Source organism: Anastrepha obliqua, chromosome 1, assembly GCF_027943255.1.
Source record: "Anastrepha obliqua isolate idAnaObli1 chromosome 1, idAnaObli1_1.0, whole genome shotgun sequence".
NCBI classification, from domain to species: domain Eukaryota; kingdom Metazoa; phylum Arthropoda; class Insecta; order Diptera; family Tephritidae; genus Anastrepha; species Anastrepha obliqua.
The window spans coordinates 129,244,408-129,265,209 of NC_072892.1; the positions used below are offsets into that span (position 1 = coordinate 129,244,408).

Genomic DNA, 20,802 nt, shown 5'->3' on the forward strand with positions numbered 1-20,802 from the left:
CATTTACCTACACAAACTGTTTCAGTTAAAGCAACATACGAGTAGACTATATTTGTATAGTTTCTTTCAAGTGCGAGCTTCTTTCTCAGATTAAACGCAAATGTGGAATGGGTATTCAGTGTCTGTATGCTTAAAAATGTGATAGTTGGTGAAAAATTTACAAATCGCTAATACTTTTAACCCTAAAGTGTGATAAAAATAAATAATTTTTGTAATCCTCTAACATTAGAACAAACAGTAAAAGTCCTGCCGACGCAAGGTATTTTGAGGCCGTTTTATCGTTTCGGACGCGTGTCGGCTTTTAGCCGCCCAATTAGTTCGTAGCTGCAAGGCTCATTCTGAGCGATAAGATACGCATAGGTATAGTAAAAGAGTCACGCTTTCATTCAAAGACATTAGGGGCCTTACGATGTAAGACGACGGCAGAGTCAGAACGAATTTCAGTTCTTCGATTCAGCCACTTAGGGTTACCGCCAGAGGAACCAGCAGACTTTTTATATATTTTATATTTATCCCACGCACGATGGCTAAGCGATCTAGGGATGATACGTCAGTTAGTGACAGTTCTAACGAATATCACTTTGAATCTGATAAGACGGAAGGTGACGGCATTTCTGCGTCAATTTGATCGATACCACACAATGCCGGAATATAAAACGTATACATATGTAAATATGTACAACCAAACTTATTTATAACTTTCATATTCCAATAGTGATTAAACAGCACGCACAAATACTGGTAATTATGTAAGAGAATGTCTCCCAGACCAACTTTACGGAGGATAGCATTAGTCTAGAGGGTCGGATTTGTGTTCCTCGGCGATTTAAAGTTTTAACATTTTGGCCGAATGTGAATTTAATTTTTCGAAAATATCATGTAATACTACTTTTTCAAATAAGGTTTTATGGACAGATCACGCGTGACTACTGTCAAACTAAACACATAATTTTTTTCAGTATTCATTGACATTTCTTCATCAATTCTAATTCTATTACGAAAGTCGACGTTCTGTGAAAAGCGTTCATCGCGCGCTCAGACCAACTTATGGTATACATAGCCGTCCTACCGAAGGTACTAGTCGGTAAACCATCGGTAAAATTGAGAATAATTGAGAATACATTATTGGATGATACTCGTCCGATTAGATCACGCACTGCCCGAAGTGAAGAGTATGTTGTGGCTGTAAATGAGAGTTTTGCCGCAAACCCGGAAGAATCGATTCGGCACCGATCTCAACAACTTGGTAAATCTTATGGCACTACTTGGGCGATTTTACGCCAATATCTTGGTTTAAAGGGTATAAAATACAGCTAGTTCCCGATTTGAAGACGGCCGATCATCCAAAATGCTTTGGAAAAAGTAGTGGAAGATCCACTACTGGAACCTAAATTTTTTTCAGCGATGGGGCCCATTTTTGGTTTCTTGGCTAAGTCAATATACAAATTGCCGTATTTGAGTTGAAGAGTAACCCGAAGCCAATCAAAAATCAACCAACAGCCATTACATCCATTGCAAACAACTTTTTGGTGCACTCTATGGGCTGGAGGAATTACTGGCCCATAATTCTTCATCGACGAGTCTGGCACGAATGTAACAGTGAATGGCGAACGCTATCGCGCATTGCGAAGCAATGGATTGAGCGCTCGACTAATCACAGTACCTCATTTAGCCCTAGTTCCCTTATTAAACTCAGGATATAGCTGGGTTGGATTGAGCGTACGTGTTCGTTTGGATGAAATTGGGCAAGATGTCTCAACCTTCTTTTATCTTTGGGGAGTGTTATATGTTTTCGAAATTTCTCAGGGTTTCGCCTGGCGTAGCCTCAGAGTTTGTTGCCAGCGAACCTCTCTTAGAGTCTTAGCTCTTGACTCCTAAACTTCTCCTTAATAGTGTGTTGTCTCATAGCAAGGAAGGGCTCGGGTCGTATTAATGACAAGGCCGAAGCCTCTTTTGCCAATGCGTCCGCTTCTTCGTTCGCAGTTATACCCCTGTGTCCTGGGACCCAAATTAGCCGGGTGCGATTGTAAGTTTAATTTTCTCTCGACGCACTCTAGAACCAGTGAGGACTTAACCTTACAGGATGACAGAGTCTTGAGTGTCACCTGACTGTCGCTTAGAATGACAATTAGCTCATTCCGGAAATTCCTGTTTAAGTTTATCTCTGCACACAGACAGATGATATACACCCCCGCTTGAAAGATGCTTGGAAAACTTCCCATCGGCAGAGAACGCTTGGTTCTGCGGCCATATATTCCAGTGCATATGCCTTCGGGAGTCTCCGGGTCATCTGTGTACCAGCGCGGGGTACACGCCTGAAGCTTCCTTTCAAATACAGGTGTACTCTAGAGGGCAGGTGTACTCCAGGTAGACATATTCTTGGAAGTTTGCATTGCCTGCCGAGGGGCGCCCGCTATTAGGAAAAAAAAACTTTTTTATCATTTGGTGTTTCATGCACGGAGACTCGAATCTGTGCACTACCGAAAGGTGGCCAAAACTCGAACTTGAAATACCCTTTTTATGCATAACTTATGTGAACTAGTAAATATATACCTAGACAACATTGCAAAATACAAATAACCAAATAAACTACAGCTGGTGTCATAAACGAGTCATAAATCAATCAATCAACCATATAAATATAGCTGGGGAAATTTAAGGTATAAACATAAACATAGGGAATCATACTTGAAAATATATATTTTTTTTGTATTACGAATACGTGTATTGCTTAACTTTCTTATATGTAAAATATACAATATAAATGTAATATTTTTTCTTGTTTAACATATTTTTATACTTTTCAATTTGAATTTGTGCCAGTCCATGCACTGTTCATCCGAAATCAGAACATTGACGAGCTAACGAAAGGAGAAAGCGTAACTTACGTTTATGTGCAGATTATTATTTTAGAGTTTATATAAAAGGGATAAGTTGGAAAAATGTTTAGATTTATAGAAACTAATTCGAAAATAAATGCCTGAGTGTGTTTGTGTGGTAGCGGATTTAAGATCATTCCGCGTTTATCATAAATTTGTTTTGTAGGTAGGTTTGCATGTATTGGTGATCAATTAGGAAAGGGTGCATTCAAAGCCAATCGTCTTTTATAAAATAACTATTTTAATAAAAAAAAATTAAACTTAAAAAAGTAATGCTGGTTGTGGGTATTTGAATAATGAGAGATTGTTCAAGAAAAATTGAACGAGAGGAATTTATCACGACAGAGTATGTAAATAAATATGTAAAAAGGGTTGATTTTCTTCTTTCCTATTTTAATTTGGTTAAACGATATGCATCTAGTAAAAACCTATGAAGCAAAAAATTCCACGTAAGTGGCGCTATTGTGGGTACCATTTCACTTTTTTTTGGCAGCAGCAACATTGCTTCGCTATAATTTCAATATCAATAGACAAGTGATTTCGTATTCGCACTTTGTTTAAGTAGTCAAAGAGACGACTAAGACTGCGCCTGCGTCTAATCTTTTTCTTAGTTTGAATTTTCAGAATAAATTCTATTAAAAAATTTAATATTAAATTAAAATTCCACGGTAGCTCGATTTACTGGTATACGCTACAAATGTATGAATTTTTGAACTGCGTCTCAAGCGCCTGATTCTATTTCTTTCTAAGATTGTGGTACGAGGGCTGCCTTTTAACAGTATCGCCTTTGATGCACTGTAATACGATAATTTTATAGAAAAGTTTGGTATTCTTTAGCATAAACTTACATACAACATTTTCAGTCACACGCTTGATTTGTTCTATTTCAGTGATTTGGGAAATTAATTTCGCCCAAAAGATGAAATTAACTTGTGAACATTTTCGTATGGTGATGTATTACGACTCTTGACGTGGATTATCGAGGCAGGAGTGCATTGATCAACTTCCTGCGACATTTGGCTTCGAAGCACCACACTTAGCCACTGTGAAACGCTGGTACAACAAGTACCATCGTGGGCGTTGATATTTGCAGGATGAATTTCGTAAAGGCCGTCCAAAAACGGTAGTTTTGCCAGAAACAGCCGATGTTGTGAATAAATTGGGAAGGTAGGGCCGTCGTGTGACATATCTTGAGATAGAGGCGCCCTTAGGCATTAGTCACCCCAGCATACATTCAATATTGAATAAACATTTGTCTTCAAAAGATTTGTTCTCGTTGGAAAACGCACTTGTATCGATTGGTGTAAAGAAATGATGCATAAATTCAGTCTCGTGTAGCTCGAAATTGGTTAATTTCTGTAGAGAAGAGAACAAATGTCTTTGGAATGCGGATAGCATGTCTCTGATCTTAGTTCCAGAACATAGGAACATAGGAGCATAGAGGAACATAGAGAGAACACAAATGAAATTGCTGATGAGCTTGCCAGGGCGGCATCGACTGAATTGGTCTCAGAGGTCTCCGGCCGGTCATCGGCATCTCTTTGACTGCTGTTACATAAATTGGAATTGCACAACTTATTTCCCAGGAAAGCATAGATCAGATGGATCTCTATTTCGTGTGGTATTTTGAAAACTCATTAGCCCAGTATAAAAGACGCAGGAGGCAGATAGTCCTGGACTCCACGTCGTTCAATTTCCAATATTCAATTTTCTGTGTTTAATGGCCATTTGACGGTCGGCACACACGCAAAAAAGCTGGGTTAAAGCTAGGCGGCTATGTAAATTACTGGGTTTGGCAGCCAGACGATTAAGGCCACTGGATGCTCTTTTCTTCGACATCCTGGTGCTCCTGATGCTCCAACTTAAATCCCTTCAACGTTCTCTGTTACTTCATCAGCTCTGGTTGAAGCATGGAGCTTTAGTGCTACTTGGGGAACGCTAGTCCGGTACCTATCTACCAAATTCAGTCGCGGCGGTTCAAAGCACGTCGGGGACATCGTAACAGGTGTCGAATCTTAGATCTATGCATATGAGTCGGAAACAAAACAGCAATCGACAGTACGGGTGTTCGAAGACGAGCTTAATCCAACAAAAGTTGTTCGCGGGAGAAGTACCTCGACGCAAATGATTGCCTGTTATTTCGGAAAATCTGATCATATCGCAATTGTCCTACTAGAGGATCTTAAAATAGCCAATTCTGAGTGGTATACGGAGCTATTTGTTCGCCAGAAGTTTTCGGAGAAGTAAGGAAAAACAAACGCCGAGGACGAATTATCCTTCACCAAGAAATGTGAATTCTTACGTACCTGATAAGAGCTAATTAATAGGTCATTTGCCTTACAGCACTAATTTAACAACTATTGATTTTATTTTTCTTCCCGAACCTAATATAATAATAATAATTAAATGCGTCGTCAACGTTTTTCAACGTCTGCGATGCGTGAAAGCCACCGGAGTGGGAAAAGTGCATTCAAAATTACTTCAAATGCATGTCAAAGGCATGTAAAAGTGTATTGACTTTAAAGGAGAATATTTTGACAAACAATGAAATCATTTTCATAATTATTTGATTGTGTTTTCATTAGGCGTCTTCGATTCGCCACTTTTCTACTGCTCGCTAGCTCTGGGCTCTGCTCACTTGACGATAAATTTCCATGTGAAAGCAAAAACAAACGCCGTTATCGAGTGTTGCTATATCTTAGGGACGGGCAGCAGAGTGGCACGCTCGCAGCAGAGCGTGCTAGCAAAGTGCTAGATGGGGGGGCGACAAACTTACATCAGAAGGGTAAGCAATAGGCGTGTACGTATATTAATCACTTCTGAGCAACGCATATGTGTTTGTAAAAAAGAGAGTGAAGCTTTGCCAATAGCAAAGTTACCAGATAAGGGTACTTCATTCCATGTTAGGGGATTTCGAAGTGTTGATCGTTCATATTAAATAATAAAATGCTTTTGGTTTTTTTTTATTGGAAACGCTTCTTTGAATATTAACATCATCTTTGCAAATTTCTATTTTATTTACTTTTATAATTTTTGTAATCAAGAAGCATAGGCGATTTTATAATCAAGAAGTTTGAATATTCGCATGTCAAAGTTTCATAGTTGCTAAACTATGTGGAGAAAAATTTGTACTGACAATCGGTGTATATTTTTCTGAATGAAACAATTGTCTTCTGTAGAGTACCTCCACTTCACTTCCAAATATTCCTAATACTCAAACTCAAATTATGAAAACCACTTCAATTCACTCTACTCTTCAATTTACTCCACTTTAATGACATAATTCTTTTCAATTTCAATGGCATAAACTCTTTGCCCTTTTCTTTGAAACCCGAAACATAAGTAAACACATGGCACACACCAAATACACTTTTTGTCACATGATACCCCACTCCAAAGCAAAGCCATAACTCACTGTGAAGTAAGCTAACCCTGAATAAAATTTAAGTCAACCTAAGCAGAATTTCATTTGTATAGTATTTTCAGTGTTTACAACTTTGTTATTGATTTTTACTTGCAACAATGTTTAATTGTAATTATGTATATTTTATTGATGACAAGGCAAAAAGAAAGTATAAAAATAAAGCCATTCTATCAGAAGTCAGCTCAGTCAGCTCAAGCAGCTCAGTCAGCTCAAGCAGCTCAATCAGCTCACTACTGATAGTTGGAAGGCAGTTGTTTGCCCTAACTCAAAAAATCTCTTTTATTTTCAAAGGAATCTTTAATCGGCAGGTTTGCCCTAAAGCTCTTCCGTAAGTTAATAGATCTTTTACTTTGACGATCCTGCCTTACTTTACATGACGATTCAGCATCACTTTACACTTCGTTTACATATAAGTATGTATGTATATCGTATGTTTTTATGTTAGTGCATTTTTTTAAAGAATGCTGGTCACAACAGCGAACAGTAATCTCAACCAGCCATGTTTTATTTAAACTATGCATGCTATACATTTTATTTTGTTAAAAAGGACAATTCATACATGTTTCCATTAAAAAAATAGAGGATTTTTTCAAAAAACATTGAGGAAATTATCATAGCAGAGTGGGTATTCTTGGTGAGTACTTAGTTGCTCTCAAATTCAAATCACACGCATATGGCAATGCGCACAGTATGACAAAATACACAAAAATGATTAGAGAAATTTGTTTGCATCCGCTCATGGATTTCGCACCATCGGTGGCAACGCAAACCACTTTTCGCCATGATACACCCATGCGTTCAGTACATTCATTAACACATTGAAATAAATCTTCACCTTTAGTCGTCCCTTTCATTGGAATAATGTCCAAAGGTTCTTCACATATATTTAGGTGGGCATCAACTCCTCGGATAAAAATCGCTAATTGGACTATGTCGGATATATCTGTACTTTTGTCAAATACATAATATACAAGACTTCACCAATTCGCCATCCGAAAATGCACGATTCTCAAAAGAAAGGTTTAACGCGATTTCATAAGTTGCACGCTTTGCATCTACAACGTAATCTTCGCTTTCCTAAGAAATTAAACAAAAATTTTAATAATTTGAATTTTTCCGACCTTCTGTAATTTGGCACATCGAATCGGGCTCTTCGTTTAGACTTAAGGATTTGTATATACTTTTCCTTTCTTCTCCTACATATTCATCATATTCACTCCTGTGCAGCTCATAATGTCTCTTTATGTTAAAAACCTTACACACCACACGTTTTTCACATACAAGGCATTGTGATTCTCCGTCTACATATTTGCATAAAAAAGTTACCCCCCACTTCGGATTCAAATTAAACAATGTTCTTTTATTTGAGGTCATGCTGAACCAAATGTTTTATATTTAATATTTTATTTAACTTTGCTTATCTAAATTAAAAGTTAAAACAGAATAATATATTACACATTAGAAATAAATTTATGTTTTTGTCGGCAGTTGAACACTGTGCACTTTGTTTTGACGTTCGCCGTTTCAAATTTTTAAATAGAATTTTCAGCACTTTCACTGCATCCACACCATACAAATACACTTAATATTAGTGGTTTTTTATGCGACAATAGTATGTAACTTACGGTCTCAAAAAATATCGTCGAAAAATGAAGAAATCACGAAAAAACTGATTTTATTTATGAAATGTCAAAACTTATGAGTAAGAGTTGCCGCAGTTGTTAAATGTGGGAATCAATTTTGGAAATTGTTCATTTTATTATTCATGATTTATATACATAAGTATTATATATACTCTTGGTTGTTTATTTTTATTTGCAGTTGTACATATCAGAGTGTATTGGATTTAGATGGGCGAAATTAGTTGTCAATCACGTCCACTTTTTATGAAAAATATGATAAAAGAAAAAATGGTATCATATAGTAGCTAAAAATTCTGAAACATTTGACAAACTTCGGTAGCTGAAGAGAGTTTGCAATTTTATAAAGTAATTTGCTAAAAAATTTGATTTTCTGGATTTCTTAGCTCAATTTAAAAAACATCAATTTAAAAAAATATATCCGATCTCAAAAAACATTTAAGTAATTATAAGATAAGTGTGAATAATTTACAGATTCGTCAGAATATGCAGTGATCAATATTATTGAAGATTTAACTGTCATTGCTTTCCAATATGTAAGATTTTAATTTAATCTCAAATTGAATATTTTCAGAGGTCTTAATCTTCTTTACATCTAGCAATTAAAAAACAGTATTACGCGAGCTTTTGAAATGTTTAATTGCTTGTTTATTGTTCTTCATTATCTTAATTCATTATTATAATAGAAAGTTTAATATGTATTAAATTTAGTTATTGAAGAAAAATCTACCAAAAAAAACTATTTTTTTTAGAAATTTGTTGATATGAAGTTAAAAGTTGGCATCCCTGGTAAGAATTCATGAATAATTGCTCTCTCATTCAGGATACAAACACAGACACAACTCGCTCAATTTTTCCGTTTCTTCCCTGTGCTTTGTTATCCACCTTCGCCTAGCACTTTTAAGCACGCAGAAGCACACGCTGCCGCACAGTGCAAATGTGCTGAGTTTGCCCATCACTACTATATCTGATACAACTATTACAACTTATTAGTTTCAATGCTGTCAACTCTCTTTTCTGATATTAGGCAAGTTTCATTAGACTGCGCTCATGCAGCGAAATTTTTCTAGCTTCAACATTGCGTGTTCTCTTTTTTGTTACCGTCGTGTTTACACACCTTCAAATTGTTAGTTTTTATTCTACAGACAACAACATCATTGACAAGAACGAGAACATAAAAGGTGCTGAGAGAGCACGAGTATCAGAAGTAACAAGTGGAGCAACAAATGTTTACCTGTGTGAATGCGGTGTTACTGATACATACTTATTAAGAGCTTCCAAACAAATGCAATTTTCGGCAACTCTTTTTCAGTACTAGCAAGCTATGTTTATTCAAACCAGTTACTATTCGCAAAATGTAAAAGGCAACCCTCGTATTAGCCACTTTTTTAAACGTGCGCATCGTTGAAATATTCTTTTCGCCTCTATCCATTTTTTCCTTGTTTGTGTATAAAATGGTACCACTATTAATTATATTATCTCTCATAACTTTTTTAATATAATTTCTAACCTCAATTTAATTCAAAAAGTAAATTATTTAAAAGATTGAGATCGAGGTATAAGTAAAAAAAAAAACATTATAAAAAACAATCTATTACCTCCAATTGTAATTCATAAAATTTTCTCTAACCCAACAACAGCTTACAATTCTCCTAGTACTCCTTCGGTACGTATCAAAATGTGTTTTACAACTAAAAAATAAAAATTTGAATTTTTTACGAATGTGCGAATCAGTTAATAATAATTTTTTTATTTTAGAACTGTGAGCTTTAAAGTGTTGGAAGAAAAGTTGCAGTGTGAGTGTGAAATTGGAAATAATTTTACGTTCTATTTGAGTTTGCGGAAGTAGATTAAAAAAAAAAGAAATTAATAAAAAGTTTCTTTCCAGGATTTATTTTTTAACCAAAATTTGTTCTTTCTTTTACTTATCTTGAAGTCTAGGGAAAATGATGCAACGCACGCAAACATATTTACAGGAAAAAGTGAGCAATCAGTCAAAGAAATTGGTTTTCAAATTATTCCATTAAATTAGACAGGCTTTTGTGTAAGCGGTCATTCGCTGGTAAAAGAAGGAGTGGTAAGGGATAGTAATGTATTTGTAAAGGGTGTATAGGGAAGAAAGGAAGGTTAATAATTAACGAATAAATATTAAATTATATGTTTTTATACTCATTTGTTTATGTCAAATTAATTACTATTTCAATAAAATAAAATCTATTTTAAAATAATAAAATGTCTATTTCAATAAATTCAATAAAAGAAAAATAAAGACAGTAAAAAGTAACATAAATTATTTAATAAGCTTTGAGAACTAAGAAAACAGGAAATAGAACTTACATAAAAAATTATTATAAAGAAATCAAAAAAAAATTATTTCGGTGTCATGTTACAAAAAATCAATGAGTTGTTCAATAAACACAAAATAAAAAGAGAAAATGTGATGTGAGATGTTTAATTTTCACGCTGAGTCGGCCAGCTTGAGCTACTTGCTAATGTTGAGCTGATGTGCTTTTGGAGAAGCTACTTTTTATTTTAGAGCAAATTCTAAAAATTCTAAAATTCTAAAGCATAGAAATGAAAATTTTTGCTCTAAAGGTTAGCAGGCAGTATCGTGTTTTTGTTGTGCTACAAAACGTAAGGACGGCAAAAAATGGACGTTAAGTTTGTTCATGTCGCAAAAGACAAAATGTAAATAAAAGGTTAAGTAAAATCGTGTGGCATTTCGTTGAAACCAGATGAAAAAGTTTGTGTGTAATATTTTTTGGCAAAGAATTTCGAAATCGAGCCAGATCGAAAGTGGCCGAAGTTATCTAGCGATGCTCTGCCTATTGAAATTCCGCACTGCTGGAATGAGGTCGAAACAACCCGCCCTTTGGTTGATAAAGGTTGCGTCTACGCAAATACAGTAAATCCTTTTTTATTTAAAAAGTGTAGTTTTATTTAAACGAATTTTGTTTTAGAGCATACACTGATTGCCGTGTGGCTTACTTGGAAAAAGAATTGACCCTTCTTAAGGAACGATAACTGGATAAATTAAATTCTAACGTCGGTCAAATACTTTCTTAAGGGCAGCTTAATAAGTTGGAAGACCCAATTAAAACAATTCATGGGCCTTCGGACGACATGGCACAGGATGTATCCAAAAATCGTACATGGATTAGCATACGAGGTTTGTTAAAAAAATAAGGCGAAATTTCAAATTTCTCGGCCTAAGTACATTCGACTTTCGATTATTATTTATTAGGAGGGAGGATGTGAAACGATTTGAAACCCTATTTCCATGAGTTTTGTGACCACATTTGCCGAGACGTGAGTTGGTGCGTTGCCGAGATGGAAAAGCAAAATCACTCGACTTCCTCGATTCAAACGAATGCCAAACACAAAGAAATAGGTCGATCTGGCTTAAAGTTGGTGTGTGTTCTAGCAAGAGATACTAATAACTAAACATAACCTCGATAAGCGACATCTCTTTGACTTTGCACGGACTTTTTAAACAACCCTCGTAAGATTTCAATTTTTGTTCACAACTCAGTGCGATTTATTCAACTGCCAAAGTCGGTAGCATGAATTAAATTAATAACTAAATTTCTTTCTCCAATGTTTTTGATAATCCCAGAATTTTTTCAAATCCGTAAGCGCGATTTCATTTGAGAGTGAGAAAATTTTAAGAAGACCTTCTAGCACATAATACGTTTCGGATTAAAAAAATTTTGCGCGAGAAAGAAAATCTTAACACCATACTCCAACTAATAATACTAAAAATAGAAAAAAAATAAAAAAGGATTAAAAAAAAAAAATTATTTTTAATTAAAAAGAAAAACAAAAACAAAAATTAAAAAACAGAAAATTAAAAAAAAAATTTAAAAAAACTAAAAAAAAATTACAGCAAAAAATTAAAAAAAAAAAATTTTAAATAAAAAAAATAAAATTTAAAACAAAAATTTAAAAAAATTTAAAAAACAAAATTTAAATTAAAAAAACAGATTAAAAAATTAAAAAAAAATTGAGAGAAAATTAAAAAAAAAATTTAAAAAAAGATAAAAACAAATTAAAAAAAAGTAAAACAAAAAAATTAAAAAAAAAAGATATTAAAAAAAAAATTAGAAATAATATTTTAAAGAGGTTTAGATTTATGAACGGAGGTGTATATTTTGTTATGCTGGCACTGTGGTATCTAAGGAAGGCTAATTACAATAAGTGGATAGAAAATAATGAAATTTCAGAAATAATAAAGAGAGATCAACAACATTATTTATGCTGTAAGTTCATTGGATAAAAATCAGCAGGGAATTAGAGAACGGTGCTCTTAAAATAATCATTTGAGTAAAATTTTTAGAATTCAAGTTTTATTTACAATTTCTAAACGACTCATATAGGTTCATAGAAATAAACGAATCAAAACTAATTCGCCTTCGAACACTGCACAACTCAATGATTTATTTTTTTGTTTTTGTTATAAAATAATTACAGTTTTATATTTGTATATGTGACTAAATATTTTCAATCAGCAATAGGCTTTTAGTGTGAGGAGGCAACAAACAAAAAGATGATGTTTTTATATTTTGTGAAATAGATTAAAAAAACAAACAAAAAGTTGTTTTATTTTTATGAAACAGATTAAAAAAAAGAAGAGAACAACTAAATGTGGCATTTTAAGTTAGTAACAGTAGAAAGAAATAGAAAGGAGGTGGGTTGAAGTACTTGGTTTTAGAAAATTGCTATTGCAAGGGTACTAAAAATTATTTAAAAATAAATAGTAATAAGAGATTAGTTGTAATATACTGGGATACTTGTTAATTAGAGCGGTAACCAGTTAAATGGCTTAAGAAAAAAAAAATTAATAAATTGCTGGTATTCTGGTTGAGGATATTGGGTTGGTAGGGCTCGATTTGGTAACGATGTTTGCGAAAAACAAAAATAAATCACAAAAAAATATATATAAAAATTAATATAGTTTTCATCCGGAGTTGTAGAATTTAAACAAATGTTTCGTGTGGTTTGTTTATTGTTTGGTTTCTGGGAGTACATTTTTTTATTCTCATTTTCTCTAGTTTTTTTGTTTATTGTGTGGATTTTGTTTTTTTAATATATTAAGTTTTTTTTTTTAAATTTGCATACGTAATAATATAAATAATTTTAAACTAGTTTAGACATAATTTACCTAAATCATCAAATTTGGTCCTTGGCTGTACTGTCACTGTTCGGGAAATGCGTATTGATTCGATTCATGTGATATAATTTTTTTTATATATTTTTAAATGGGTTTTCATAGATTCAATAGTGTATGCAAAATAAAAAATAATGTTAATTTGAAATTTTTCCAACGATAATACGCAGGTGACAACAGACAGTGTTTTTTTTGTGGTTTTGCGCAGGGTCACGCCAACATTGTCAATACATAAAAAATATGCAAAAAATATATTTGGAAAAGAGAGCATTTTAATTATATATTTATATGTATTGTATGGAAATTTATATTACTTTTTCTTCTATTTAAATAAATATGTAAATTAAATAATTAGCTTTTTTTTATCTGACAGAATAAGTATGATAATAATTTGAAGACAAATGAAAATAACACTTAACATATTTATGTGCATATAAGCGCGAAATTTCAATATTGTAGACTGTATATATAAATATATTTAGTTTATGAAAAGAGTTTCGGGTTTGAAATACCTGAAAAAATTGTGTAATACTCTAATTCATATAGACTTAGACATTTAAGAGACGTTAAATAATTTTAATTTGTACATTTGTGACTACTGCAATTTTTTTATTGCACTGTTGCACAATTTCACAGCACTCAATATTCGGAAAATTACAGTTTTATCTCGAATAATACATAGCGCATTGGTTTTTCTATATACCATAGTTTCCTTTAAATAATAAGAGATAGATGAAACAAAATTGAAGTGATAAACCAAATTCAAAAACTCTTATCACAGAATCAAAATTATGCGAAATTAATTTTTACTATATGAAAATAAAACTAAGTAAATAATCGTTTTCTTCAAATCATTTCATTGCATTCGTATAGTTATGAAAAGTTTACTTACAGTTTTTGCATTTACACTTCTTGATTAACGTTTCATCTTTGATGTCCTCGTGACAGGCCTTGCAATAGAACCAGGCGCTGGAATATGTAAAAATGCGATCATTTAAAGACCATAAACTCTTAAGCAAGCACACTTAGCATATATGAATTTTTCCAAGATTATTTACAGTTGGGTTTACAATAAAAGCAGCAGAATTTTTTTTGCTAAGTTTTATTATTTTTATTATTTATTATTTGTATTACACTGTGTGACAAAAAAAAAATTAAATATACTTTTATGGAGACCTAGCACAACTTATGGCTATAGAAAAACTAAACAAAATGGTATAGGAGAAATTTCCAATACACCCCCAAAATCTCATTTTATGGCCATAATTTTTTTTCAGTAGGTTGATGTGAAGAATCACTCCTAACTTCGCCAATTTCCATCCGATTTCGAAAAACAAGCCTTTTTGACAGTGATTTGACAATTGACAATTGATGTGAAGAATCACTCCTAACTTCGCCAATTTTCCATCCGATTTCGAAAAACAAGCCTTTTTGACAGTGATTTGACAATTTTTCTGAAATGACAACTGACGAGACTGTAGACGGAGGTATTTTGAATTTTTTTATTTTTTCTCTATTTTTTCAACTTTGACGTAATTTTTACGATATTATTCGATATTGATGATTTTTTTTAGTACACTACAGTTATACAGGGTGGCTAATGAAAGCCGCTACCAAAAAAAAAATTGAATAACTTTTTTTCTTTTTAAGTTATCTGTTCCATTTTTGTTTTAATTTGCAGATTGATCTTTAAAATTTATTAAAATGGATAACTGGGACACGCAAACAAGAATTTGGATAGTCCGCCGCTATCACGCACTGGAGTCCGTAGTTTTGGTACAGAGAGAGTACAGGCGGATGTTTGGCGGCGATCCCCCGAGCAGATGGACCATAATGAGACTGGTGAATAATTTTGCTGAGCAAGGAACAGTCGCAAGAAGGCCTTATCATCGAAACCCACCAGTTCGGACGGAGGAAACGATCGCTGCTGTAGCTGCAGCTATACAAAGCAATCCAAGGGTTTCAACAAGAAGCTTATCTGCTCAACTTGGTGTCAGCCGACAGTCTTTGCAAACAATAATGCACAAAGATTTAGACTTATTTCCCTACAAAATTCAAATGGTTAACAAACTGAATGCAGCAGACTTGCCGATTCGCTTGGAATTTTGCCAGAAGATCCTGCAAATGGTGGAAGAAGACCAAAACATGTTAAACTGCCTTTTCATGTCTGATGAGGCCCATTTCGATTTAAACGGCAATGTGAACAAACAAAATTGTCGAATATGGAGTACTTCTAACCCACAGATACTCCAGGAGACGGAATTGCATCCTCTTCGCGTGACAGTGTGGTGTGCGGTTTCTTCACGCTGTATTGTCGGGCCTTATTTTTTTTAAGAACATGGTCACACCCTTACGGTTACTGGAAACCGTTATTTGAAAATGCTGAAAGAATTTTTCTATCCAGAACTACGCCGAAAGAGAATTCCTTTCAACTCTGTGTGGTTTCAACAAGATGGGGCAACGTTTCACATAGCCCAGACTGTTATGACAGAGTTGCGACGAAAATTTCCCAATAAACTGATTTCAAGAAACTCCGAATTTCGTTGGCCCCCCAGGTCACCTGACCTTACTGCACCTGACTTTTTCTTGTGGGGTTTATGTAAACAAGAAGTTTATAAAACAAATCCAACAATTGCGGCTATTCCTGTCGCAACTCTCAAAGCAGCAATGAACAACTTTTTACTAAGATGCCGCACTTGCGTCAACGAGCATGCGGGGCATTTAAATTCAATTATTTTTAAAACTAGTTAAGCTACATTTAATAAAATTTAATGACCTTCAACTTGAAAAAAAAAAAAATGAATTCCATACACTAAAAAAAAAAAATACCAGTCTAACGGTTAGACGCGATAGAAGTGAAACCTTCCGTAAAACAAACTGAGAGAGAATGAGACGAAGGCAGCATTAGGAGCGGGATAATTATAGGTTCATTATAATATTGCTATAAAGTTCATATTTTATTCATCCTCAATGTTTTCAATTTCAACAAATGATATGAGTGGCTTATGATAGCTAAAATGTGATACAAATGCTTTGGTTTCGATGTTGGCAACACATCTTTGAAATACCGTGTCAATTGTTGTTTTTTTCTGTCGATATTCACGACACTTTTCTGCATTATTTTTCGGCATAATTGCGGTAAACATTTAAAAATGAAAATATTTACGAATATAAAAATACGGACGCAATACAGCACACGCGGTTGCTATTATGAGCGTCGTAGCGCGTATGTTACACAGACGTACTAACATACACACAAACATTCGTAGGACGCTTGGTTTGAATTTTTTATACATATGTATGTAAGCTATACTATGGCCTAGCCTATGTACGTACATACATATTTGTGTTCTGAACTTCCAGCAAAACAATGCTTATTAATATACACATATGCATATACATACAACCGCACACACAGGCCACTCACTTTATTCCTGTAAATGCGTATGTCGTCCAAAGCTAAAATTCTATGCCTAGCGACTACAAGAACAAAATGCATTAATAGGCGCAGGCGTAGCGGCCATCATCCTAGTTGCCATAGCGCTGAACAGTCGCGGCGGCGCCGAACAGTTTCAACTATTGTACTGTGCAACAAAAACTCATCATCAAAAAATTGATTTATAAATTCGAGCTCATAGTTCTAAGAGCAAGTACTTTCATTCATAAAACGAGCCGCCCATATGCTAATTTTCTCGACAATTCGAAAATAGTCAATATTGGAATATTTCGCGTAGAATTATTTGCCAATATTCAATTTTTGTCAGATCGAGTGCCCGCGGCTCCGTAAATATGTTTGCACCCATATATGTATGTAAATATATGTTTCTAAATGCTCGACAACCGCAGCTGCCTGTTCAAGGTTACTGTACATTAGGCCGGGTCGATTTGTGGGAAGGCAAAAAAATCGCCCATTGCTCTGTGAAAATCATATTCTAGGGATCAGAATAAGAAATTTTGCCGAAGGAACCATACCTCTAAAACGATTTCTGATGTCCCCGCTGCAGTCGGAAATTAATGCAGTAACTCTGGTTTCTCTCTAAATATCAAGAAATGTATTCATGTTACTTTTGCCAAAACAGAAAATGTGTTTCAGTCATCTTAAAGTATTGCTAATACTTTAATCTGTTCATGAATTTATAGATCTGTATAGGTGTGATCTTTGGCGTTGTTGTATCCACTTCTTACTCAATCTTACGTTTTATTTGGCGTAATAACTTGAAGTTCTCACACCTTTTCTCTCTCAAATTACTTTTCACTTCCTTTGTGCGCTCTAAATTAGAGTAAGCAATATTATCCACCAACGTGTACAGAAGGTGTTTCTTAAATATGATCTCAGGTCGTTAAAATTCTCAAATCCTATCCCTTCCTCTAACTCCCATTTGATTGTATTTAACTTAAAATCTCTAGAGAGTAGAAGGTCTATACTCTCACTGTCTTTTGTTTTTAGTATAATATAATTGAAGGGGAAATTGATTGTTCATCCCTATTACGCGGCATTCATTTTCATATTCCTACTAGATCTCTACGCAACACCTACCCATTTTATCTTAAAACGAATTATTCTCTTATGTTAATATTGCCCGCGCTCTAAGAAAATTCAATGAGATCTCGAGTTCCATTCCTCTTGACTTTTCGTTGTCAAAGAATGAATTTTATAAATTTATCAAATTTTTTTTTTCATTTATTCATTTAACTATCTGTAGTATTGTAAGTTCATATTAGCTCTAAGTGGTCTGTAAAAACTATAATTATGTTTAAGTCTTGAAATAAACAAAATAAAGGGAATTTCTGATTTTTATTAAAATGCTTGGACGACGTACATTGTGTATACTTATTGGTTAAAGAACATAATTTTACCAAAGGTAAGTCGAAAAAGTCTTCAGCTGGGCTACAAACATTAGGTGAATAATAACACAGTCCGACAAGAATGATAGAAAAAAGATTTAGTGCCTTTTTATATATCAAAATGGTTATGTTAAAAAAAAAAAATTATTTTAAACAAAAGAATGTTAAGAAAGGTCACTCTGAGAAGATTTTAGTCTTAATGAAAATTTATTGGTTCTTATAAAATTTGATATTTTGAAAGGGTAAATTTAATTTTTTGCCTCTTTTAAGGTTAAGCAAGAATATTAAATGCCCCTCTGTCAACTCTTCTTAACATTGGAAACCTTTTTACACATTTTAAAAAGTGTTTGAATTTACTGAATGCGAATTAAAACCATAAAGGTGTCACCGTTTCTTCTGGTCCTAAATCCTTAGTGGGACATAAGGCATTTAGAGGTGTATTCATAGTTAAAATAAGCAACAAAGTACTAGAAAATACTGAAGAAACCATAACGACATTTTTACAAAAAGAGTACCATATCTTGTTACATAACCGCAAATATAGCAAAAAAGTCGTTCACTTAACAAAAGCCCCATAAATTTAATTGTACATAACCATAATACATTAAAAAAAAACGCACATTTTAAAGACAATTTGTCACGCATACAAAGTTCTTTAAGTGATTCAATAAAAATTTGGTGTTTTATTTTCTTTAAATGCGCATTTTAGTGCGTTTTTACATCTAAAGCTAGGCAACACTGCAATAGCGAGAGAGAGAGAGATTTGACTGCTGAAAGCAGAAAAACACCAACAACAACTGCAATCGCGGGCAATGCGACCAGATGTTGAAAAAAGTAAAGCTAAATAAAACTGAGTGAATTATTGAACTAATTTTAGAAAAAATGTATACTTTATAAAATTATAAACATTACTTTTAATTAGAATAGGCTAGAAAAATGTCATGAAGAAATAACTAAAACTCTGAGACTAAATAATAAAAAAAAAGCTAAATCAAGTTACTAAAATGGTAGTCTGGCCATACTGGTGCTAAAATGACGTAACTCATTGTCAAATTCAATGAGAACAAAGTAACGGTACCACGATAGGCGCCATCTCATTATTCTTTCCATCATGACAGTTCGAGAGAAAAAACATCCTTTCTTAGGTTTCAAAGTTTGCTTTTGTCTGTTAAATCTCGATTTGGTGTTTTATACGAGGAAGTTCATACAAACATAAAAAAATCCTTAGGAATATTCAATTTTGGACCCGATTTTTTATTATCTTACATTTTTATGCCGTTATTAATCATTATACCTAAATTAAAAAGACTTTGATGCCAGGCAAACATAAACAAATTTTATTCGTATATGATTTTTTTTTATCTTCTTACTCACCGCTTTACTTCGTCAGCACTTTGCGCTATAAAGAAGCCCTGTGTGTTGGCCTGTATTTTTGCGTTACGCGGATTTATAGATATTTTGCTGTCCGCACCCTCTTCGGCACCTTTGATTTCGATAGCCACCAGCAATAGTTTCAGTTTCGAAAAGCACAGTCTGTTGACACGACGTGTGAAATAATTGCATATTTTAAAAATAATTTTTCAAATACAAACAGGCAATCAAATACTCTAATATCTATGAAAAGTAGTTTGAGAAAAGTATAAATCGTATTTTATAGTAACGAAGTAAAAAATGTTATATCCAGTATTTACAGAATGCGCAACAGTATGTACAAAAAGCACGCACACCAAGCGCGAGTAGACAAAAATTCATGCTTCAAGTGAAAAGATGGGTGAGGGTTCTTGCGGTTTTGTGATATTTAAAATATGCAAAAAATTTACAAATTTCAATTATGCAAAAAGGAACACGCATGCAAAAATTCATTAACAAAAAGTATGTAAGTACAATAAAAAATAGAAAAAAATATGCGCTTTAAAAATTAACTAAAATTAATTTATGTCATATTTTATTCATTCGTAACTATTTAAGCGAAAAAATTTCAACTACGAAAGCTGTATGATACATTCGGTAGACAAAACACATTAACATTTCTCGAGCGACGAAGAGATTGGTGTAGGTGATGTCAAGACGACAGGGCACATGCCAACGATGAATATTAATTTACTTGCGTGCTTATAATCTTCTGTTGTTATTGTTGTTATGATGATTGCATTACATAAAAGGATGGTAAAAGTGGGGAAAATGTTCGTATGTTCTTCTTGTTATTGCGGGGCGCAGTTGTACACAAACAAAGTGATTTGAACAAATTGCATTTTGTTCAAAAGCCGAAATATTATTACCTCATATTAGGGGGGGAGAGTGGAAGGTTGAGGGTTGATATATGCAGAATGGTGTAAATAAATTGCTGCGCATTCACAGGAGGATTACAAAAAATGTGACAAAAACATGCAGCAAATAGTGAAAATTAGACCGTGTGCTCCATGAGGTGGTGATAAGTACTTATAAGACTGGGGAGTGATTTGGTTAGTTGAGCACCGCGATTTGCTGCTCATGACATGAGGTGTGGTAAGTAAGTTTTAGGCACAAATATTAGTGGATTGAGGAGTGTTTCGAGTGGTGGGAAGCAAGCAATTTCATTTGTTAAAAAAATGTTACTAAAAGTTGATGGGGTAAACATGGGTGTACGTGACTGTACAGCGCGAGTAAGCACAACGTTTCTTAGCTGCTTTTGGGGGATTTTACTGTACAAAGCTAAATAAATACCTACTTTTTAAAGTGTGGGCATTGTCATTTATTTAAATATTGTGTATATGTATACTATGTACCTACAATTTTGTGTCATTTAGTTTGAAATTTTATTGGAAATAGTCACAACTGAAGTCCTAGGCTTTGAAATTTCGAGATTTA

General features: G+C 33.7%; 1 protein-coding gene across 1 annotated transcript in view; it reads right to left on the minus strand.

Moving 5' to 3' along the window:
• Positions 1-20,802, minus strand: part of LOC129236084 (calcium-activated potassium channel slowpoke) — a 282,580-nt gene that overhangs the window by 60,403 nt on the left and 201,375 nt on the right. Inside the window, exons 13-14 of the mRNA XM_054870285.1 lie at positions 19,330-19,488; positions 14,003-14,079 (exon numbers count right to left, since the gene is read on the minus strand). Of these exons, the coding sequence (XP_054726260.1) occupies positions 14,003-14,079; positions 19,330-19,488 (236 nt within the window). The remainder of the gene's footprint in view (positions 1-14,002; positions 14,080-19,329; positions 19,489-20,802) is intronic.